Consider the following 22513-nt stretch of genomic DNA (forward strand, 5'->3'; position numbering starts at 1 on the left):
ACCTAGACCTCTACAAGATGTATGGCCGATATTGTATAGAGGTGGACCACACCTAGACCTCTACAAGATGTATGGCCGATATTGTATAGAGGTGGACCACACCTAGACCTCTACAAGATGTATGGCCGATATTGTATAGAGGTGGACCACACCTAGACCTCTACAAGATGTATGGCCGATATTGTATAGAGGTGGACCACACCTAGACCTCTACAAGATGTATGGCCGATATTGTATAGAGGTGGACCACACCTAGACCTCTACAAGATGTATGGCCGATATTGTATAGAGGTGGACCACACCTAGACCTCTACAAGATGTATGGCCGATATTGTATAGAGATGGACCACACCTAGACCTCTACAAGATGTATGGCCGATATTGTATAGAGGTGGACCACACCTAGACCTCTACAAGATGTATGGCCGATATTGTATAGAGGTGGACCACACCTAGACCTCTACAAGATGTATGGCCGATATTGTATAGAGGTGGACCACACCTAGACCTCTACAAGATGTATGGCCGATATTGTATAGAGGTGGGCCACACCTAGACCTCTACAAGATGTATGGCCAATACTATATAAAGGTGGACCACACCTAGACCTCTACAAGATGTATGGCCGATATTGTATAGAGGTGGACCACACCTAGACCTCTACAAGATGTATGGCCGATATTGTATAGAGGTGGACCACACCTAGACCTCTACAAGATGTATGGCCGATATTGTATAGAGATGGACCACACCTAGACCTCTACAAGATGTATGGCCGATATTGTATAGAGGTGGACCACACCTAGACCTCTACAAGATGTATGGCCGATATTGTATAGAGGTGGACCACACCTAGACCTCTACAAGATGTATGGCCGATATTGTATAGAGGTGGGCCACACCTAGACCTCTACAAGATGTATGGCCAATACTATATAGAGGTGGACCACACCTAGACCTCTACAAGATGTATGGCCGATATTGCATAGAGATGGACCACACCTAGACCTCTACAAGATGTATGGCCGATATTGTATAGAGATGGACCACACCTAGACCTCTACAAGATGTATGGCCGATATTGCATAGAGATGGACCACACCTAGACCTCTACAAGATGTATGGCCGATATTGTATAGAGATGGACCACACCTAGACCTCTACAAGATGTATGGCCAATATTATATAGAGGTGGACCACACCTAGACCTCTACAAGATGAATGGCCAATATTATATAGAGGTGGACCAACATCTACCTTGGCATGTACACTACTAGTAAAGCTCTTAAGGTAAATACATGATGTATACTTACTGCACATAATACTGATTCTTATAAATATTCTACAGGGGAACCATAGCACTGGATTTATCCAGACCTTTTCTTGTCCGTTTAGTCTCCAGACTCAGTGCTACTTGGTGCCACGTTCCTCCAGATCAAGACCCAATTATGACTCCATCTTGTTCCCATTCGTTTTCTTTGCTGGTCTTGATATGATCTTCTTGTGGTTGGTCGGTGATGGGTTGTCTTTAACAAGATGTTTGTCCTTCTCCATGAGTTGCTTGGATAGGACATCTTTCTTATTGTCCTCAGTTGCCTGACGCAAGGCTCGCTTTAGGTTCTTCACCTTCTCCCGAAGATGTGCATTGGCCTTTTCCAGGAATCTAACTTTTTGTGATAAGGTTTTCGAGCGTTCCTCTTCTTCTAGTAAGGCCCTCTGTACTGAGTCACACATCAGCTTTAAGAAAGAGGGTTTAAGACGTCAGCCTAATGCAACATCGTATAATACTGGAGAAGAGTCAATGAAATATATCCTGTCACCAAAGTGTCAAGTATTAAGAAGGAAAAACTTACAAAAGTTCTAAAGTTCTTGGACAAACTACTGTAAATAATGTAAAGTTGGCAAATATCTTATTGAATTTAATAAGGTGGAGAAGAACCTAATTCATTTCATGTTGGATCTTGAAAAGAATCTATGAAGGTGTAATTTTTTTTAATTGAGAAGACTCCATGAGGTGACAAGTTTCAAGAACCTTCAGAAGGCTCCACAAAACATAGGGGCTCATTTACTTACCCGGTCCATTCTCGATCCCGCGGTGTGTTCTCAGACGCTGATTCGGGTTCTGCCGGGATTCACTAAGGTCCGTGCGCCGATATTCACCAGGTGTCGCTGCTGCGCCGAGGTCCGCTGAAGTTCACCTGCTTTTTTCTGGTGTATGTGAGTGCTTGATCTTGCGACACAAATGGCTTTTTAAATTCTGCGTTTTTTCCGAATCCTTCGGGTTGTCCGGTGGCCACGCCCCCCGATTTCTGTCGCGCGAAAGTCGGTGCGATTGTGCCAAAAATCGATCGCGTGCGCCACAATCTCGTGAAATACAGCGCAAAGTGGAAATATTCGGGAAAAACCCGACGGATTCGCGGCTGCGGACCCTTAGTAAATGTGCCCCTAGGTGTCGCTTCTGCGCTGAAGTCCGCCGAAGTTCACCTTCTTCATCTTCATGTGAGTGCTGTTCTTGCGAAACAAATTTTTTTAAAAACTCTGCGGTTTTTCCAAATCCGTCGGGTTTTCCGACAGCCCGCCCCCCGATTTCTGTCACGTGAAAGCTGGAAATCCGATCGCGTGCGCCAAAATCCCGGGGCAATTTGGCGCAAATTGGAAATATTCGTGAAACCCAACGAAAATGCAAGATTCGGACCCTTAGTAAATGAGCCCAATAGAGTCACTTATGGTGAAAACTGGAAAATATCTGAATTTTGAAGTAGAGCAACAGAAAAAGAAATGTGTAAATCATTGGCAAAACTCTCGAGAAGACAGTAGGAAAAAAAAAAAAAAAAAAAAAGCTAGAGATGTCACCACCATCATCTACCAAGAGGCTGGAGAAGACTTGGAATCAAACATTAAGACGTCAGAGAAGAAACCATAAGCCGATTTTTAAGAAGTTGGAAAAGACTTATGAAAATGTTAGTTTAAAAATTGGAGAAGACACAAAGAATGGTATCAAGTTTAAGGATAACATAAGTTGTATAAAGCCTACATGTTTCGGGTAATACCTCACTGACTATGAAATGTGTGAAATAATTCTCCTTCAGGAAGATTCTGTGAAGTCTGCAAAGTCCTAAGAAGATGGAGTAGACAAGTAGTAAGTCAGGGAAGTCACTAGGTCAAGGTCAAAGAAGCCGGAGAAGAAGACTTCCCAGCTCTACCAGATACGTTACATAAGGTGACATGAAATGTGAGTTTTTGTCCAAAGCACTGTAAAGTTGGAAATTATTCTTTGAAAGACTCTTTGTAATGACATCATGTATTTGTAGAAAACTCTATAAACTGTGCTAAATCTGTTTGAGAAGACCCCATGAAGTGTGCCAAGTCTTGAGAACCTTCAGAAGACTCTAGAAAATGTAATGTCACATTTTGTGAAGACACGTGGAATGGATTTGTAGGATAAGACTCCTAGGCTAGAGATGTCGCCTAGATACGCTAAGTTAAGAGAAGTTGGAAAAGACTCTATGAAATCTGCCATACGTTACGAAAACAGAGAAGACGCCACACGTTAAGTTTTGAGAAGTTGGAAAAGAATGCTGAAATGTTTTGTTAAGAAGTTGAAAAAGACACAAAGAATTGCGTCAATTATTAAAAGATGGATAAGCCAAGCCCTAAAAACTCATATGTTAAGAAAAATACCTTATCATTTCTAACATTATTCTTGGACAGGACTGTTGTGAAGTTGAAAAAGATTCTACAAATGGGAAAATCTCACTTAATGGGGCACATTTACTTACCCGTCCCGTTGACGCCGCCGATCCGGAATGTCCGACGAGGATTCGGGTCTGCCGTGATTCACTAAGATCGTGCATCCAATTTCCTGCATCTGTCGCTTCCCCCGCTGAGGTCCGCTGGAGTTCACCTTCTTATTCCCGGTGGATGTGAGTGCTGATCTTGTGACACAATTTGATTTATAATTTCGCGGTTTGTCCGAATCAGTCGGGTTGTCTGACGTCCATGCCCCCCGATTTGTGTCGTATGCAAGCCAGCGCCGATGAGCCACAATCTGATCGCGTGTGCCATAAACCCGGGGCAATTCAGGGCAAAACTGAAAAATTCAGGAAACCTGACGAAAATGCGTCCGACAGACCCTTAGTAAATGTGCCCCAAAGTCTTTAGAGAAGACTAGAGGATGTGTTGTGTATTTCTTGTTTGAGAAGACTTCATGAAGGATGTTGTGTATTTAGAAGGAGAAGACTGAATGAACTATTAGGTCAGAGATGGAACCATCTGTCAAGTTTTAGAATCTGAAGAAGACCCACAAACTCTGTCACATGTTAAGAAGGAGAACTCAGAATCTTTGGAAAAGATTCCTGCTGTAGAATTGGACAGGATTCGATGAAATGTCAAGAAGATGGAGAACCTCGTGAAAGACAACATGGATATGAAGACCACACAATTAAGTGTGTCAAATGTTTAAGAAGACTTCAAGAAGATGGAGATAGAGTGGTTACACATAAAGAAGATGACTCCAAGTATGAAGAAGCTGTAAGACACTGAAATGTGTTGAGATGCCAAAGCAGATTCCTGGAAGTGTCTCAGGTACTTAGAAAGGGGAGAAGATTAGGACATTTGTTATGTGTTGTATAGAAGATGAACATGAAATGTGCCAGACCTTCTCAAGATAATGCAGAAGACATGATTGTTATAATGAGCAAATTGCAAAAGATAAGAAACAGATGGATGTGAACCTACAGGCAGAAGACAACGGATAGACAAATAGGCACAGGACTCAAGACTGGAAAGCATCAAGGACCAGATGTTTGTCCTCTCACCCTGCTGTCCTCCTGAGCATCCCAGTCCGGGGAGTAAATCTGTGGATCTATTCCTGCCGCGCAGTTGGAAAACTGGAAGATACTTGCAAATATCCGATTGTTTTCTGGAGTGTTGGGGAAGATGGGATCTTGAAAATTGACTCCATGTGGTAGGAGATTATAATTTTCATCCATCCTGAATGCAAAGAAAAAATGTACATTACATGAGAGACATTTGGAATAAAACTGAATGTAAGAGGTCCATCAAAATATCTCAGAACTGCTCATTTTTATGTATCTCAACATGGTGGCAGGTTGTTGGGGATTTTGCGGTACCCAAGCAAGATGTTTTGTGTCACTCTCATCCTCCACTTCTACTTTCTTCACCACCGGATAAACCAGATGGGAGGAAGATAGAATGAGAGGTGAAGGAAGAGGAGGATGGTGGGATCTACCAACGCTGTGTAACATCAAGTGGCGCAGTCTACATTATGAGACCCACGAGACATAACACCAAGACATGACTGGCCAGGTCACCACTGGGGCGAGAACATGGGTGAGAGGTTACTTAACCACATCGAGAGGGACCTGGAAGTGGCGACTGCGGAGGACTAAAGAATCATTCCTGATGCCCCAAGATGTCATAGAGACAAGATGTCACAGAGAAAAAGGGGCAGATTTACTTACCCGGTCCTGACGCGTTCCCGCGGTGCGTTGTCCGACGAGGATTCGGGTCTTCTGCGATTCACTAAGGTCGTGCGTCCAATTTCCTGCATGTGCCGCTTCCGCGCTGAGGTCTGCCGGAGTTCACCATCTTCTTCCCGGTGCATGTAAGTCCTTGATCTTGCGACACAATTCTGTTTTTAAATTCTGTGGTTTGTTCGAATTTGTCTGGTTGTCTGACATCCACGGCCCCCGATTTTTGTTGCGTGGAAGCCGGCGCCGATGCACCACAATCCGATCGTGTGCGCCAAAAACCCGGGGCAATTCTGCGCAAAATGGAGATATTCGGGAAACCCGACGGAATCGCGGTCCTCGGACCCTTAGTAAATGAGCCCCATCGACTTAGACCACCAGGGACCAGGGAATCAACAGCGCAGGACCAGCAGAGAACATTTTTGAAGCCATTTTGGACCTTTCATTAAAATATAAATTGATTGGACAACTTTTAAAATTAAAACCTTACTGAGCCGAGCTTAGTCTGTATATGTTGTTGTCTTCCTTTTGGGTGGCAAGTCTCATAATATAGTCACTCCGCGCTCATCCTGGAGGCTCAGCTGTGTTAAGGCTGAAATCGCTAGGAAAATAAACACTATAAGAATTCCAGTGCTTCCAGAAATCCCAAGGGCCGAGGGAGAACCCACACAAGGACTCCTAGACGTAGATGATAAAGTGTTGTATAAAGGTTACGTGAAGCGAATGCTCTACCTATAGGGATGTGAATATAGAGGATGGAGGAGACCACAAACCCCTCTGTCACATTAGATGGTAAGTGGATCCCAGGGACTCCACCACTGTCAACCATGGAGACCTAGTGCTGGTAAGATATACATGGTGCCCGCTCATCTACATGCAACCAAGATGAGGAGCCGAGTAATCCCTAGGTTATCAACTATCAAAGCAGATTGGGTAAAAGGGATGGTTGAGTTTTTGGGTCAGAGCCTTAAAGAGAAATCTATTACACAAACCCATCAGAGATACCACCAGAAGAAGCCAGGGATAGCTTTGCAGTACTGATCTAATCTTTGGAGTATACCACAGCTAATGGTCCAGGATCATATGGCTCGAGCAGATACATTATGGCCAAATAGAAGAAAATGTTGGTTGTCTTCTACTGGGCCTCTGGGATCGAGTACTGGACAAGAGCCTGGACGGGCACTAGATCCCAAGAAGTCAGAGATGACATTGTATAACTCATCTAGTTACTGCTGACCCAAGGCATGACTACCCCATCACTGATGCCCCTGCAGTAATATGACCTCCTATAACTTGTATCCTGGGGTCACGTATAGTCAGGTTCAGCCTAGATTCTAGAACCCCATCTCCATATACAATAATAGTCCACATTTCCTGTATATTCATATAGATTTGCTGGTATTTCCAGTTCTGTATTTTATCTGGCGCAGAATTGAAGCCTGAGATACCCGGACGGCGCAGTCACAGCGAGAAAATGTGTTTAGTATCAACCTGAAAGTAATAAGGATTCCCGGGGCGAGGCGAGAGAAGCTTCCTGCCAGAGACTGAAACCTTACAGCAACCAGCACTGATGGGAAACAGAACATACAGGAGCCAAAGGCGCAGAGCAGGAGACCCAAACACTGAGAGAGGATGTAACTATTATAATACTGCCCCCTATGTACAGGAATATAACTACTATAATACTGCCCCCTATGTACAGGAATATAACTACTATAATACTGCCCCTATGTACAGGAATATAACTACTATAATACTGCCCCTATGTACAGGAATATAACTACTATAATACTGCCCCTATGTACAAGAATATAACTACTATAATACTGCCCCCTATGTACAGGAATATAACTACTATAATACTGCCCCTATGTACAGGAATATAACTACTATAATACTGCCCCCTATGTACAAGGATATAACTACTATAATACTGCCCCCTATGTACAAGGATATAACTACTATAATACTGCCCCCTATGTACAAGGATATAACTACTATAATACTGCCCCCTATGTACAGGAATATAACTACTATAATACTGCCCCTATGTACAAGAATATAACTGCTATAATACTGTCCCTATGTACAGGAATATAACTACTATAATACTGCCCCCTATGTACAAGGATATAACTACTATAATACTGCCCCCTATGTACAAGAATATAACTACTATAATACTGCCCCCTATGTACAGGAATATAACTACTATAATACTGCCCCTATGTACAGGAATATAACTACTATAATACTGCCCCCTATGTACAAGGATATAACTACTATAATACTGCCCCCTATGTACAAGGATATAACTACTATAATACTGCCCCCTATGTACAAGAATATAACTACTATAATACTGCTCACTATGTACAGGAATATAACTACTATAATACTGCCCCCTATGTACAAGGATATAACTACTATAATACTGCCCCCTATGTACAAGGATATAACTACTATAATACTGCCCCCTATGTACAAGGATATAACTACTATAATACTGCCCCCTATGTACAAGGATATAACTACTATAATACTGCCCCCTAATGTACAATAATATAACTGCTATAATACTGCCCCCTAATGTACAATAATATAACTGCTATAATACTGCCCCCTATGTACAAGAATATAACTACTATAATACTGCCCCCTATGTACAAGAATATAACTACTATAATACTGCCCCCTATGTACAAGAATATAACTACTATAATACTGCCCCCTATGTACAAGGATATAACTACTATAATACTGCCCCCTATGTACAAGGATATAACTACTATAATACTGCCCCCTATGTACAAGAATATAACTACTATAATACTGCCCCCTATGTACAAGAATATAACTACTATAATACTGCCCCCTATGTACAAGAATATAACTACTATAATACTGTCCCCTATGTACAAGAATATAACTACTATAATACTGCCCCCTATGTACAAGGATATAACTACTATAATACTGCCCCCTATGTACAAGGATATAACTACTATAATACTGCCCCCTATGTACAAGGATATAACTACTATAATACTGCCCCCTATGTACAAGGATATAACTACTATAATACTGCCCCCTATGTACAAGGATATAACTACTATAATACTGTCCCCTATGTACAAGAATATAACTACTATAATACTGTCCCCTATGTACAAGAATATAACTACTATAATACAGCCCCCTATGTACAGGAATATAACTACTATAATACTGTCCCCTATGTACAGGAATATAACTGCTATGATACTGCCCCCTATGTACAAGAATATAACTACTATAATACTGCCCCCTATGTACAGGAATATAACTGCTATGATACTGCTCCGGTCAGACTCTCCATGTGTCCCCCCTGCGGCCAGGGTCCGGATTACGCTGCATTCCTGAGGGATTTATGATCCATTTATTTTGCACAGTTGTTTTACCTTTGATCCCAAATATTGGTTTAAACATTAAGATGGGCGCTGCGCTGTCAGATACACTCAGCGTCTCCCGCCACACGTCTAGCCGCTCTATAGTTCGCGCATCAGAAAACCGTCAGCATGAGGCAGATAATGCGGATGCAAATAAATACATTATATTTCCATAGATGTTCCCAGAAACGGACAGAACGATCCCATCAAGACTTATCATCAGTGATGTTATAAGAGATGTGACTGACATGGGGAAGAGGAGCAACTGAAGCAAACCCTCAGCTGTGAGAAGCTTCCTGTCTATTCACTGACAGCAAACAGATTTAGAAAATAGTGAAAAAAAAAAATCACACTGCAAAGTAAATTAGAACTTTTTGCGGCACATTAATATGTATAAAGTCAGATCTCCCCTTTAAGTCATGGTGGACCATCAGCAAAGGGGGGGGATGGAGATTTGGGGTTTGCGTCCCCCTCCTCCTAATCTGCACATGCCATTTCGTGTTGGCGTCTATGGGGCTTACCCACAATGAAAACTAACAATAGGGGCCCCGCTGACGAGTAACACGCAGCCTATAACATAAACCTCCCCCTACTGTAAATATACAACATACACACGTCCTGATTAAAGGCATCATTCCTGGTGCAGGACCTGCCGGAGGGGTCACTAGGGGGGGGGGGGGGGGGTCTCTGTGAATTTTAAGGCTAAACCAATGAATACCCAGACATAAACTAAATGTAACAAAATATAACAAATGAGGCAGATGCTAAAAAATCCACAGAAGAAACCAATAAAGCGCAGCGCGTGCCTCCGACATGACATCTCCATCAATATCCTGCACTGTGTGCACGTATAATACTGCAGAGATTACCTACAGATGACTGGAAATCCGACTATACCTATGGTCCACCCTCTGACTACTTTGTAATGGTTTGGAAGCGTCAACCTGCAACTTTAACATAATAAGGGACCTCAGACTGGTTTGGAGACGGTTACTGCAACTTTAACACACTAACAAGAAATTATCAGGACTACTGTGATTATATTCACCTTAATATATTCATCAGGCTACTTAGTACTGATTTGTACGCATCCTCCTGCAACTTTAACATAATAAGAAACCTCATACTGGTTTGGAGATGGTTACTGTAACCTTAACACACTAACAAGAAGTCATCAGGACTACTGTGATTATATTCACCTTAATATATTCATCAGGCTACTTTGTACTGATTTGTATGCATCCTCCTGCAACTTTAACATAATAAGAAACCTCATACTGGTTTGGAGATGGTTACTGTAACCTTAACACACTAACAAGAAGTCATCAGGACTACTGTGATTATATTCACCTTAATATATTCATCAGGCTACTTTGTACTGATTTGTACGCATCCTCCTGCAACTTTAACATAATAAGGGACCTCATACTGGTTTGGAGACAGTTACTGCAACTTTAAAACACTAACAACAAATTATCAGGACCACTGTGATTATATTCACCTTAATATATTCATCGGGCTACTTTGTACTGATTTGTACGCATCCTCCTGCAACTTTAACATAATGAGGAAAGCAAAGCGGTTTGGAGCCTACATCAACTTTAAGGCACTAACAAGAAGACATCAAGACTATAGTGATTATTTTCAGATATATCTATTCATTCTATAGATTATTATAAATCTATGCTATAGATTCAGACTGCTATGTACCCTGTACACATCCTCCTGCAACTTTTACACACAAAAAATGGTAATTCAATTCATATTCGTTCTTTTTTGTTATACTGCAACCCTTATGAAATTCATCAAGACTATAGAAACCATATTTATCTATATAAATCCATCTATTTGGTTCTTCTCCTCCTGCAACTTTAACATTAGAAGAGTAATTTTTACTGGTCTTTACACATCATACAGCAATTTTATAACTAGAGCTTCGATGTTGGCTATAGGTTTAACAGCTTCAAACAGTGTATGAACTACTGGCACATGCGCTGTGTCCTAGCTCCAATAGCATTTTATAAAGACAATGGTCACTATATTTATCAATTAAAATTAATCAGACAACCTTTAATGATTTGTACTCATCCTCCTGCGACTTTAACATTATCAGGGGCATTCATACTGCATTGTACATGTTTACTGAAACTTAAACTCAATAACAAAATTGATCAATACTTGAGAAACTGTATTCACCTCTTTTAATTCATCACATTACCGTATGCTGATTTCTTTATACCGTCCTGCAACTTTAACAAAATAAGTTACATTTTTTCTGGTTTGTACATGCCCCACTATATCTTAAACAGAACAATGCCAATTCACATTGACTATAAAAACTCTATCTACCTGAATTCAACAGATTACTGTGATTTCTACACATCCTCCTGCAACTTTAACACACAACGGAGAATTCATACCGGTTTTAATCCATCCTACTACAACTTTGACACAATAACAGAATTCATGAAGACTATAGCAACTATACTCATCTATCTGAATTCATCATTACTACTACTTTCTACACATCCTTCTGTAACTTATCACAGTGAGGGGACTTCAAACAAGTTTGTACCAGTCCTCCTGCAACTTTAACATTATAAGAGAAATGCATCAAGACTAGAATACACCAGATTTGCTATACTTCACACCGGATTAATTTATTATTTAATTTTTTAATGAACTGGCAGCATATTTAACCCTCTATTCACCATATTTGAACATAGTGTCTGGTGTAAATTATTACAAATGTATCATCTGTAAGAAACCACGCCCCTTGTAAGGAGAGATAAATAGATACAAGTTTTAAGGTTCTGTCTCCTTGGAGCCACCACTAGAGGGAGCTTACTGCAGACTGTTTATACATAGAATTCTATTATAACGTAGTATACAGTCCACTCCAGAGCTCCCCCTAGTGGACAACAATTTTATTATTTATTTCTATGGCTTCATCTTGATAATCTAGAAATTGTTGGATTATTTTTCCGATTACCCAAAGGTTTATCTTATACCGTATTACACAGTCATCTATAGGACGGATATAAATCCGAGTGCAGCTACAATACATCATAACTAGATGATATGAAATTCTGCTTTTAACCCTTTAACTGCCAGTATCCAGCTTTAAATTAACAGTAGTAGTGTTATGTCCGACTGTTATTCCTCCTGGAAATGGAAAAACACATTGACATCTGGAATTGATGTTACCCCCCCCCCCCTAAAAACAAAAAGTGTCTGCCCCCTTCTCCCTGCAGCCCTGTAAAGATGTCAGATAACTCAGCCTGACATTTACTAGACTGGGAGTCCCGCAGCGTCGGGGGATTTATGGGTTTTGGTTATTCTGCTGTTGGTCGCACATCATTAAGTCTCTACTTTCACGTTTTATGAGATCATCATCACCCAGCAGGTCAAATATTGTCATCTGTCAGGGATCCGTCAGTCTGCAGGTCAGCGGAGGTCTCCCATATGTGTCTCCTCTCCTATAAGCTTTATACATATGGTAATAAAGAGACATTTTACAACTAATGGTGCCAAACAGAACTCCAAATTCCCTGCATTTATATAAGATTCAATGAGAATATTCAGTCTACCTGCAGCCGCCACTAGGGGGAGCTCAGGAGATTGCTACATACTGTATATACAGCCACCACTAGGGGGAGCTCAGGAGATTACTATATACTGTATATACAGCCACCACTAGGAGGAGCTCAGGATATTACTACATACTGTATATACAGCCACCACTAGGGGGAGCTCAGGAGATTACTACATACTGTATATACAGCCACCACTAGGGGGAGCTCAGGATATTACTACATACTGTATATACAGCCACCACTAGGGGGAGCTCAGGAGATTACTACATACTGTATATACAGCCACCACTAGGAGGAGCTCAGGAGATTACTACATACTGTATATACAGCCACCACTAGGGGGAGCTCAGGAGATTACTATATACTGTATATACAGCCACCACTAGGAGGAGCTCAGGAGATTACTACATACTGTATATACAGCCACCACTAGGGGGAGCTCAGGATATTACTACATACTGTATATACAGCCACCACTAGGGGGAGCTCAGGAGATTACTACATACTGTATATACAGCCACCAATAGGAGGAGCTCAGGAGATTACTACATACTGTATATACAGCCACCACTAGGGGACCTCAGGAGATTACTACATACTGTATATACAGCCACCACTTGGAGGAGCTCAGGAGAATACTACATACTGTATATACACCACCACTAGGAGGAGCTCAGGAGAATACTACATATTGTATAAAAATCCATCACTAGGGGGAGCTCAGGAGAATACTACATACTGTATATACAGCCACCACTAGGGGGAGTTCAGGATATTACTACATACTGTATGTACAGCCACCACTAGGGGGAGCTCAGGAGATTACTACATACTGTATATACACCACCACTAGGAGGAGCTCAGGAGAATACTACATATTGTATAAAAATCCATCACTAGGGGGAGCTCAGGAGAATACTACATACTGTATATACAGCCACCACTAGGGGGAGTTCAGGATATTACTAAATACTGTATATACAGCCACCACTAGGGGGAGCTCAGGAGAATACTACATACTGTATATACAGCCACCACTAGGAGGAGCTCAGGAGATTACTACACTCTGTATATACAGCCACCACTAGGAGGAGCTCAGGAGATTGCTACATACTGTATATACATCCACCACTAGGAGGAGCTCAGGAGATTACTACATACTGTATATACAGCCACCACTAGGAGGAGCTCAGGAGATTACTACATACTGTATATACACCACCACTAGGGGGAGCTCAGGAGATTACTACATACTGTATATACAGCCACCACTAGGGGGAGCTCAGGAGATTACTACATACTGTATATACACCACCACTAGGGGGAACTCAGGAGATTACTCCATACTATATATACAGCCACCACTAGGGGCAGCTCAGGAGATTGCTACATACTGTATATATACCACCACTAGGGGGACCTCAGGATATTACTACATACTGTATATACAGCCACCGCTAGGGGGAGCTCAGGAGATTACTACATACTGTATATACACCACCAGTAGGGGGAGTTCAGGAGATTACTACATACTGTATATACAGCCACCACTAGGGGGAGCTCAGGAGATTACTACATACTGTATATACACCACCACTAGGGGGAGCTCAGGAGATTACTACATACTGTATATACAGCCACCGCTAGGGGGAGCTCAGGAGATTACTACATACTGTATATACACCACCAGTAGGGGGAGTTCAGGAGATTACTACATACTGTATATACACCACCACTAGGGGGAGCTCAGGAGATTACTACATACTGTATATACACCACCACTAGGGGGAGCTCAGGAGATTACTACATACTGTATATACAGCCACCACTAGGAGGAGCCCAGGAGATTACTACATACTGTATATACCACCACCACTAGGGGGAGCTCAGGAGATTACTACATACTGTATATACGGCCACCAGTAGGGTGAGCTCAGGAGATTACTACATACTGTATATACAGCCACCACTAGGGGGAGCTCAGGAGATTACTACATACTGTATATACACCACCACTAGGGGGAGCTCAGGAGATTACTACATACTGTATATATAGCCACCACTATGGTGAGCTCAGGAGATTACTCCATACTGTATATACCGCCACCACCAGGGGGAGCTCAGGAGATTACTACATACTATATATACAGCCACCACTAGGGGGAGCTCAGGAGATTACTACATACTATATATACAGCCACCACTAGGGGGAGCTCAGGAGATTACTACATACTGTATATACAGCCACCACTAGGGGGAGCTCAGGAGATTACTACATACTGTATATACAGCCACCACTAGGGGGAGCTCAGGAGATTACTACATACTGTATATACACCACCACTAGGGGGAGCTCAGGAGATTACTACATACTGTATATATAGCCACCACTATGGTGAGCTCAGGAGATTACTCCATACTGTATATACCGCCACCACTAGGGGGAGCTCAGGAGATTACTACATACTATATATACAGCCACCACTAGGGGGAGCTCAGGAGATTACTACATACTATATATACAGCCACCACTAGGGGGAGCTCAGGAGATTACTACATACTGTATATACAGTCACCACTAGGGGGAGCTCAGGAGATTACTACATACTGTATATACAGCCACCACTAGGGGGAGCTCAGGAGATTACTACATACTGTATATACAGCCACCACTAGGAGGAGCTCAGGAGATTACTACATACTGTATATACAGCCACCACTAGGGGGAGCTCAGGAGATTACTACATACTATATATACAGCCACCACTAGGGGGAGCTCAGGAGATTACTACATACTGTATATACAGCCACCACTAGGGGGAGCTCAGGAGATTACTACATACTGTATATACAGCCACCACTAAGGGGAGCTCAGGAAATTACTACATACTGTATATACAGCCACCACTAGGAGGAGCTCAGGAGATTACTACATACTGTATATACAGCCACCACTAGGGGGAGCTCAGGAGATTACTACATACTGTATATACAGCCACCACTAGGAGGAGCTCAGGAGATTACTACATACTGTATATACAGCCACCACTAGGGGGAGCTCAGGAGATTACTACATACTGTATATACAGCCACCACTAGGGGGAGCTCAGGAGATTACTACATACTGTATATACAGCCACCACTAGGGGGAGCTCAGGAGATTACTACATACTGTATATACAGCCACCACTAGGAGGAGCTCAGGAGATTACTACATACTGTATATACAGCCACCACTAGGGGGAGCTCAGGAGATTACTACATACTGTATATACAGCCGCCACTAGGGGGAGCTCAGGAGATTACTACATACTGTATATACAGCCACCACTAGGGGGAGCTCAGGAGATAACCGCATACAGTAGTAGTGTAGAGTTCAGTGTATAATCAGTCTGCAGTGCGCTCCTGAGCTCCTCCTAGTGGTGACTACAATAAGGCTACCATTTCTTTTATGTGTTTTTGGAGCTCTGTAATCTTATTTATAAAAGAAACAGAAATAACATAACCCTTATGAACCTTCAAGATTATTTTCTTTTCTTTAATTCTCTGATTATTTTCACAGCGCTTACATTATATTGTTTCCTCTCATGTATTAGTGGTGTGTTTTTTGAAGGGGGAAAATATTTTTTATGTTTTTAAACACGAAAACAGGAAAACTCTTCTTCGCTGCCCCCTCATAGAACCAAAATGTCTTTCTCTATCATCAGATGAAGCTGGTGGAGGGCTTGTTTTTTTGAAGGGGGATTAGTTTTTTTTATTGGTACCAAGGAGGGAATGATGAAGAAGTGAAAGGAGGCTTCTTAAAGGGGGTTTCTTCCAAATTAATTAACATTTCATGCCCCAAATGGTGTCCCATTAATAATGATCATGGCAATTATGGGGTCAAGAGTCACTAACATTGATCTCTGCTGGTCCAGAGATTATGATATAATTATAGGTCCTGGGACACCTTGAGGTCCAGGTCCTTAAAGGTACATTAAAGGTTCATGGTATGTTTAATAACTGTTCACCTTCAAGGACAAACAATGACTTAAAGGTGCGAAACAATAGAAAGTGATATTACAGGGTTACACAGCAGAACTCCTGCCCTCTGACCTGTCACCCTGTACCAGGATTCCTTATTATCACATGCCGTTCCCTGCGCTGACACCTCGTCATTGTCAGCGTCTCCTCCAAGGCACCCACAGGGATCCAGGCCGCCATCACACTTTACCTACTCACCTTTAATTCACTTCTGCCTCAATTAAATACTATTCAGATTTCTGTTCCTGAGAAAGCTGGGTGACTACCAATATGGCCACCGTTACAGCCCCTCCCCCAGCTTTTCCAGATACCCGGAAGACAACTTGACCTCATTACAATGTGATGGAGGAAGTATCTGATTTAGGAATAAGATTAGGATTGATGTTAAAGGGGTTGTACCTGTTTAATTAACTGTGCCCTCCAATGGACAGAGCAGCAGAAGGCTCCATCCTTTGCATAGTGGCCACTACAAGTAACTGCAGCTCAGCTCCTATTGCCTTGTATGGGGTAAGGTGCCACCCAGGAGGGGTCCAGGTGATGAACCCCCACCAGTCACATGCTGATGACTGTATGACCCCCTTTAAGAACTGAATAAAAAAGGATACATTGGGGCACATTTACTTACCCGGTCCGTTCGCGATCCAGCGGCGCGTTCTCTGCGCTGGATTCGGGTCCGGCCGGGATTCATCAATGCAGTTCCTCCGCCGTCCACCAGGTGGCGCTGCTGCGCTGAAGTCCGCTGGAATGCCTCGAAATACACCGGCCTACCCAGGATGAAGGTGAGTGAAATTTTCGCGACACAATTTTTTTTTTAAATGCGGCGGTTTTTCCGAATACGTCGGGTTTTCGTTCGGCCACGCCCCCCGATTTCCATCGCGCGCATGCCGGCGCCGATGCGCCAAATTCCGATCGCGTGCGCCAAAAACCCGGGGCAATTCAGGTACAATCGGCGCAAAACGGAAATATTCGGGTAACACGTCGGGAAAACGCGAATCGGGCCCTTAGTAAATGACCCCCATTAACTTCAGCCAGTGTTGTGTATTGTCCCTGGAGAGATGTGTAATCAGACCTTTGTCTATGTTATTAGTAGCAGCAGCACTGTGATATATGGATTTATATTCCAGGATTGTACAGTCGGCATGTCCTCACACTGCTGTGCTCTGTGATCTCTGTAGCCAGTGTTAGGTATTGTCACTGGAGAGAAGTGTAATCAAACCTTTGAGTGTGTTGTTAGTAGCAGCAGGACTGTGATATATGGATTTACACTCCAGGATGCAAGTGCAATAGGGTGGTGTACTAACACTGCTGTGCTCTTAGCTTTATGCAGTGTGTTGCTTTATAGCCCATATTCTCTGCTCTGAGTGGCTGTATTCAACCAAAAGCCTGCTTTATCTATTACTCAGATTAGGGGTGAGGAACTTGAGTGAACTTGGAGAATCTCTCATACTAGAATATTAATCTATATATCATAGTCCTGCTGCTACTAATAACATACACACGGTATGATTACACATCTCTCCAGGGACAATATCCAACACTGCAGAGAGCACAGAGCACAGCAGTGTTAGTAAACTACCCTATTGCATTTGGATGCTGGAATGTAAATCCATATATCACAGTCCTGCTGCTGCTACTAACAACACCCACAAAGGTTTGATTACACCTCTCTCCAGGGATAATACCCAACACTGCAAAGAGCACAGAGCACAGCCGTGTGAGCACTTGGAGAAGCTACAATCCTGGAATATAAATCCATATTTCACAGTCCTGCTGCTGCTACTAACAACACACACAAAAAGGTTTGATTACACCTCTCTCCAGGGATAATACCCAACACTGCAAAGAGCATGGAGCCCAGCGGTGTGAGCACTTGGAGAAGCTACAATCCTGGAATATAAATCCATATTTCACAGTTCTGTTTCTACTACCAACATACACAAAGGTCTGATGACACATCTTTCCAGGGACAATACATAAAGCTATCGGCAGGCTGTATGGTATTGCCTGCTGACAGGTTCCCTGTACCTGATGCATTCTCTAAAAGTAAAATCTTAAACACAAAGTCCCCGTTACCTTAGGAAGAAGTAGTAGGAGTTGTTCTCCATCACGGTGTATGAGTGACAGTTGAAGTAGCCGAGTCCTGTGACATTGAGCAGGGATCCGGCCGGCACCTCCAGCATGCTCCCCCAGCCCTGGTCACACAGCAGCTCAATCTCGGCAGAGTAGAAGAGGTCGGAGTTGTACTGCCAGGGCAGGTAGTTGTAGACACTATAACTGTCCTTATGTAGAGCCAACACCTTGGCAAACACCACCGTCTCCACCAGTTCTGCTCTGCAGGCTTCAGTCTGTGGTCTCCAATCTTGAGGCATCTGGCATCCATTGAGCACTCCAACCATGATGCCACCAACCACCAAGAGCCTGAAGACCAACATTGTATCGGCTCTTCAACGGCAGCTGCCAAAAACACTGCGGCCCCTTGCTGGATCTCCTCTAAATAAATGTTGGCAAGGTCTCCTAGGACATTCAAGACTCGTCAAGATCAAGAAGACGTCTCCAGATGTCAAGAGTGGTGCCAAATGGATCGGAACACAAAGGAATTCCCCGGATCAGTCTACGTCGTCTTCTACTCTTTTGGAGATCCTTGGTTTTGTGAGAAGACGTCTCCAGATGTCAAGAGTGATGCCAAGTGGATCAGAACACAAAGGAATTCCCGGGATCAGTCTACGTCTTCTTCTTCTCTTTCGGAGGTTGGGGCTTATCTTTGGTTTTGTGAGATCTTGTCAACCGTCCAACTATGAGCTATCCATGGGATGAGGAAGGTTCTTCTCCCCCATGTATGGAAGACTTGAGCCAAGACCTTTCTTTGTCCTCCAGGGCAATCACTTTGGCTTCCTTCCTTGGCTCGTCACTCCATCCCTCCAAACACAAGGACGGGCTGCACGAGAGCAGATACTTGTGGTTAGGATTGGAAGCCCTTCCAAGGTCTCTGTGATGCTGAGACTCTCCGTACGGGGCTAAGTCTGTCCCTCATTAAAGTCCATTCAATCGACTGCAAATTCCTGACCAAACAGAACAGATCAGTTTTCAGCCTCAGCCTCCAGAATGTGACTCGTCTGCAGATCCCTTTCCTACAGGAGCATCTCCAGAACTCTCCTCCTTGTCCGAGGACCCTATGGAGACAAAGAGATCTCCATTACATGGAACATGTTCCCTGAGATGGTCCTGACAGGCTGCTCAACCTATTTAGGATTGGAGTGTAATCGGAGCCCCATCATCTGCCCTCCCCCCGCCGTCTATAAAACATGCATATTTTACTGATTAAAGGGGGAAAAAAATGAGTCCTAAGAAGCTGCTCCAGGACATGAGACATGGGAGCAGCGAGAAACTTCCAAATACTAACCATAACTCTGCCAAAAGAAGGGGGAGGGAGAATTGGAAACCTTTTTTCCTCCTTGGCACAGATAACGTTGAATACGGGCAAACACAACATGAATACAATGTACATATCACCCCTCGGCAGGAGGAGATGGTTCAGCCCAGTAAAGCTTTATGATGATATTTATGCTGACACAGCACCAGGGTGGGCTAACCCATTACATTTATAGGGTCCTGCAGAAGGTGAAACAGAAGCGTAATAAAGTGTACTAAGTTCTGCAAGTTACAAATGCAAATGGCTACCCAAATGTGTATATTATACAACATCTCTGCTTGCTGTCAGTGAATGGAGCTAAATGTGTTTACACATAAGCTCACTGGTGACAGGAGGTGCTAAGCCAAGCTCATTGATCCTTCATTTTAGCATCATGGCTCCATCCCCTCCATTCCAAAAAAAAGGTGAAGCCGGGATTTGCTAAATGTGATGAAAACACTGTGTTACCTGAACATGTGATCATGTGTGGAGCCTTTAGATGGTGTCTCAAAACGCACTGTGTGACCGTGGCCTTAGACTGCGTGGCGTTTACAGTGCCTTTTGAAACCTAGTACAACAGCTGAAGAGAGAAGATTTGCCTAATAACATTACTGTTAACATTTGTGTTTGCAAAACTTTACGTTAACGTATTGTTAATTCATGAGTCAACATCAAGTTACAGTTTGTTTGTTTATACAATGTTAACATAATGTTTACACAATGTTCATATAATAATCCCTTTATCTATATAGTGCACACAGATTACGCAGCGCTGCACAGAGCTTGTCAAATCAGTCCCTGTCCCCAATGGGGCTCACAATCTGATTATCCTACCAGTATGTTTGGGAGTGTGGGAGGAAACCAGAGGACCCGGAGAGAACAACACGGAGAGAACATACAAACTCTTTGCAGATATTGACCTGGATGGGACTCATCCGTTTTTGACAGTTTTTTCCTATTATAACTGGAAAACAGACAAAAACGGTCAAAAAACAGATGCGTTTTCAAAAAAAACACCCTGAGGCTCCCACTGCAAATCACTGGTCTCAACAGTCACGTGTGTTAGAGCAGTGACTATACATGTGACCACTGAGGCCAATGATTAGACACTGATCACCTCTATTCATACGTTCTGATTGCAACTATGTATCCAATCTAGACAATCCACATTCCAGCCTGTTACATTCTACCTACACTGATACATTGTAACAAAGCATCAGAATTGCTTTCTCCGCCGCCAATTTAGCTCGAATGGGATTTTCTAAATTGCGTTCACCACTGGCGTTTACATTGCGCATTGAAACGCAATACAACAGCTGACGAGAGGAGATTTGTCTAAATCCATTGCTGTTAAAAGCACAAATGTTACGATTTCAAAACACTAATGTTAACAAATTTGTTAAAATCACATTAACATTGAATTTGTAAACGCAAATGTAAACACAATGTAACACAGCCTAACAGATTTGTTAAATCTTTCCATTCACTGACAGCAAGCAAAGATCTTAAAAAAGGTGAAAAATTGCAGATTTTTCCTTTTAAGCGCTGTATTTTCCATGAACATGACTTGTATTTTACCTAAGTGTTGTGTTTTCTTGTGGAGTTTTTTGCTATGTGCTGATGCCCTGATATTCTAGTGGTAAGATCTTAGTAGTTGTACATATGGTGATGATCATTTGGGTGCTGCCTGTTGATCAGAGTCCTGCCCCTCTGTGAGGAAAGCTTCAAAGGGCATCTCCCACCAGGATGAAGGACTGTATGCAAATGAGCCTGAGGGGCTCCAGGCTCCATAGGTGATAATGGAGGCTGGAGCCCCTCAGGCTCATTTGCATAGAGTCTTTCATCTAGAGTTCCTGAACTCTCTTAAAGGGGAAGTACAGGTATGATATGCAGCATAAGACAATGGACTAGTCATAGGGGTGAGTATCCTGCATCTAATATGGACATTACCTGTTTGTCTTGTAGGATGAATATGGAACCAGCACAGAACTTTCCTGCTTCCTCCAGGTCCATCAAGTCCTCCTCCTTCACTATGTCATCGCTGCGGTTCTGCTCTGCAGTTTTCTTGCTGCTTCTGTCTTCTTTGTAAAACAAAAAAAAAAAAACAGATCTATGAAATTGCAAAGGAAAACTCACATTACTCTCACCCCAGGGCAATGAGTAAGAATGCAATGTGGAATGTCACAGGCTGGGCTGTGGTGATGTCTTGTGGCCACTAGATGGGGCTCTGTGCACAGGCATCTGGGCTCATAGTTATAGACTTTATTACTAATACCAGGTTGGAAATCTGTTCCAGGGAAAGCTGGGTGACAGCTGAATAATCTGCTTTCCTGGAATCCTTCATGCCCAATCTCACCAAAACATAAATGTATATAAATGATTATGTCTTGCTGCCTCATTAAGTACATTTGGAATTTAGGGTTAGGGTTCTCGGAAGATTGGGCGCTTCCCCTATAGGATGTGTATATGTGGTAGTAGGCGATGATAAGACATGTACAGACAGAATGATGTGCAGACAGGTCACCGCTTTATGATTTCAGGCCTGGCTGCACCTGACAGGTGGTG

General features: G+C 42.8%; 1 protein-coding gene across 4 annotated transcripts; it reads right to left on the bottom strand.

Moving 5' to 3' along the window:
- Positions 1-259: 259 nt before the first annotated feature.
- Positions 260-21971, bottom strand: LOC140103603 (coiled-coil domain-containing protein 3-like). 4 transcript variants are annotated; one of them, XM_072126746.1, is made up of 4 exons: positions 21899-21971; positions 18613-19709; positions 4818-4992; positions 260-1737 (listed from the first exon to the last, which is right to left on the bottom strand). In XM_072126746.1, the coding sequence occupies exons 2-4, from the start codon at positions 18969-18971 to the stop codon at positions 1447-1449; spliced, it is 825 nt and encodes a 274-aa protein (XP_071982847.1). In that variant the 5' UTR covers positions 18972-19709; positions 21899-21971; the 3' UTR covers positions 260-1446. The 4 variants fall into 4 exon arrangements, 2 of the variants coding, with proteins under 2 accessions (XP_071982847.1, XP_071982846.1); XR_011850143.1 differs by lacking the exon at positions 21899-21971 and having other exon boundaries at positions 261-802; positions 903-1737; positions 18613-19798; XR_011850142.1 differs by lacking the exon at positions 21899-21971 and having other exon boundaries at positions 264-552; positions 853-1737; positions 18613-19798.
- Positions 21972-22513: the final 542 nt, after the last annotated feature.

The sequence above is a fragment of the Engystomops pustulosus genome, chromosome 10 (genome assembly GCF_040894005.1).
Source record: "Engystomops pustulosus chromosome 10, aEngPut4.maternal, whole genome shotgun sequence".
NCBI lineage: Eukaryota > Metazoa > Chordata > Amphibia > Anura > Leptodactylidae > Engystomops > Engystomops pustulosus.

Bases quoted from the DNA above. Each gene is read 5' to 3' on its own strand.
- LOC140103603 (XM_072126746.1), bottom strand. From the start codon at position 18,971: ATGTTGGTCTTCAGGCTCTTGGTGGTTGGTGGCATCATGGTTGGAGTG. The intron at 4,993-18,612 runs GTAACGGGGACT...CTTTGCATTCAG, and splicing joins TCCTACTACTTCTTCCTAAG to GATGGATGAAAATTATAATC. The intron at 1,738-4,817 runs GTGAGAGGACAA...TCTTTCTTAAAG, and splicing joins ATGCTCAGGAGGACAGCAGG to CTGATGTGTGACTCAGTACA.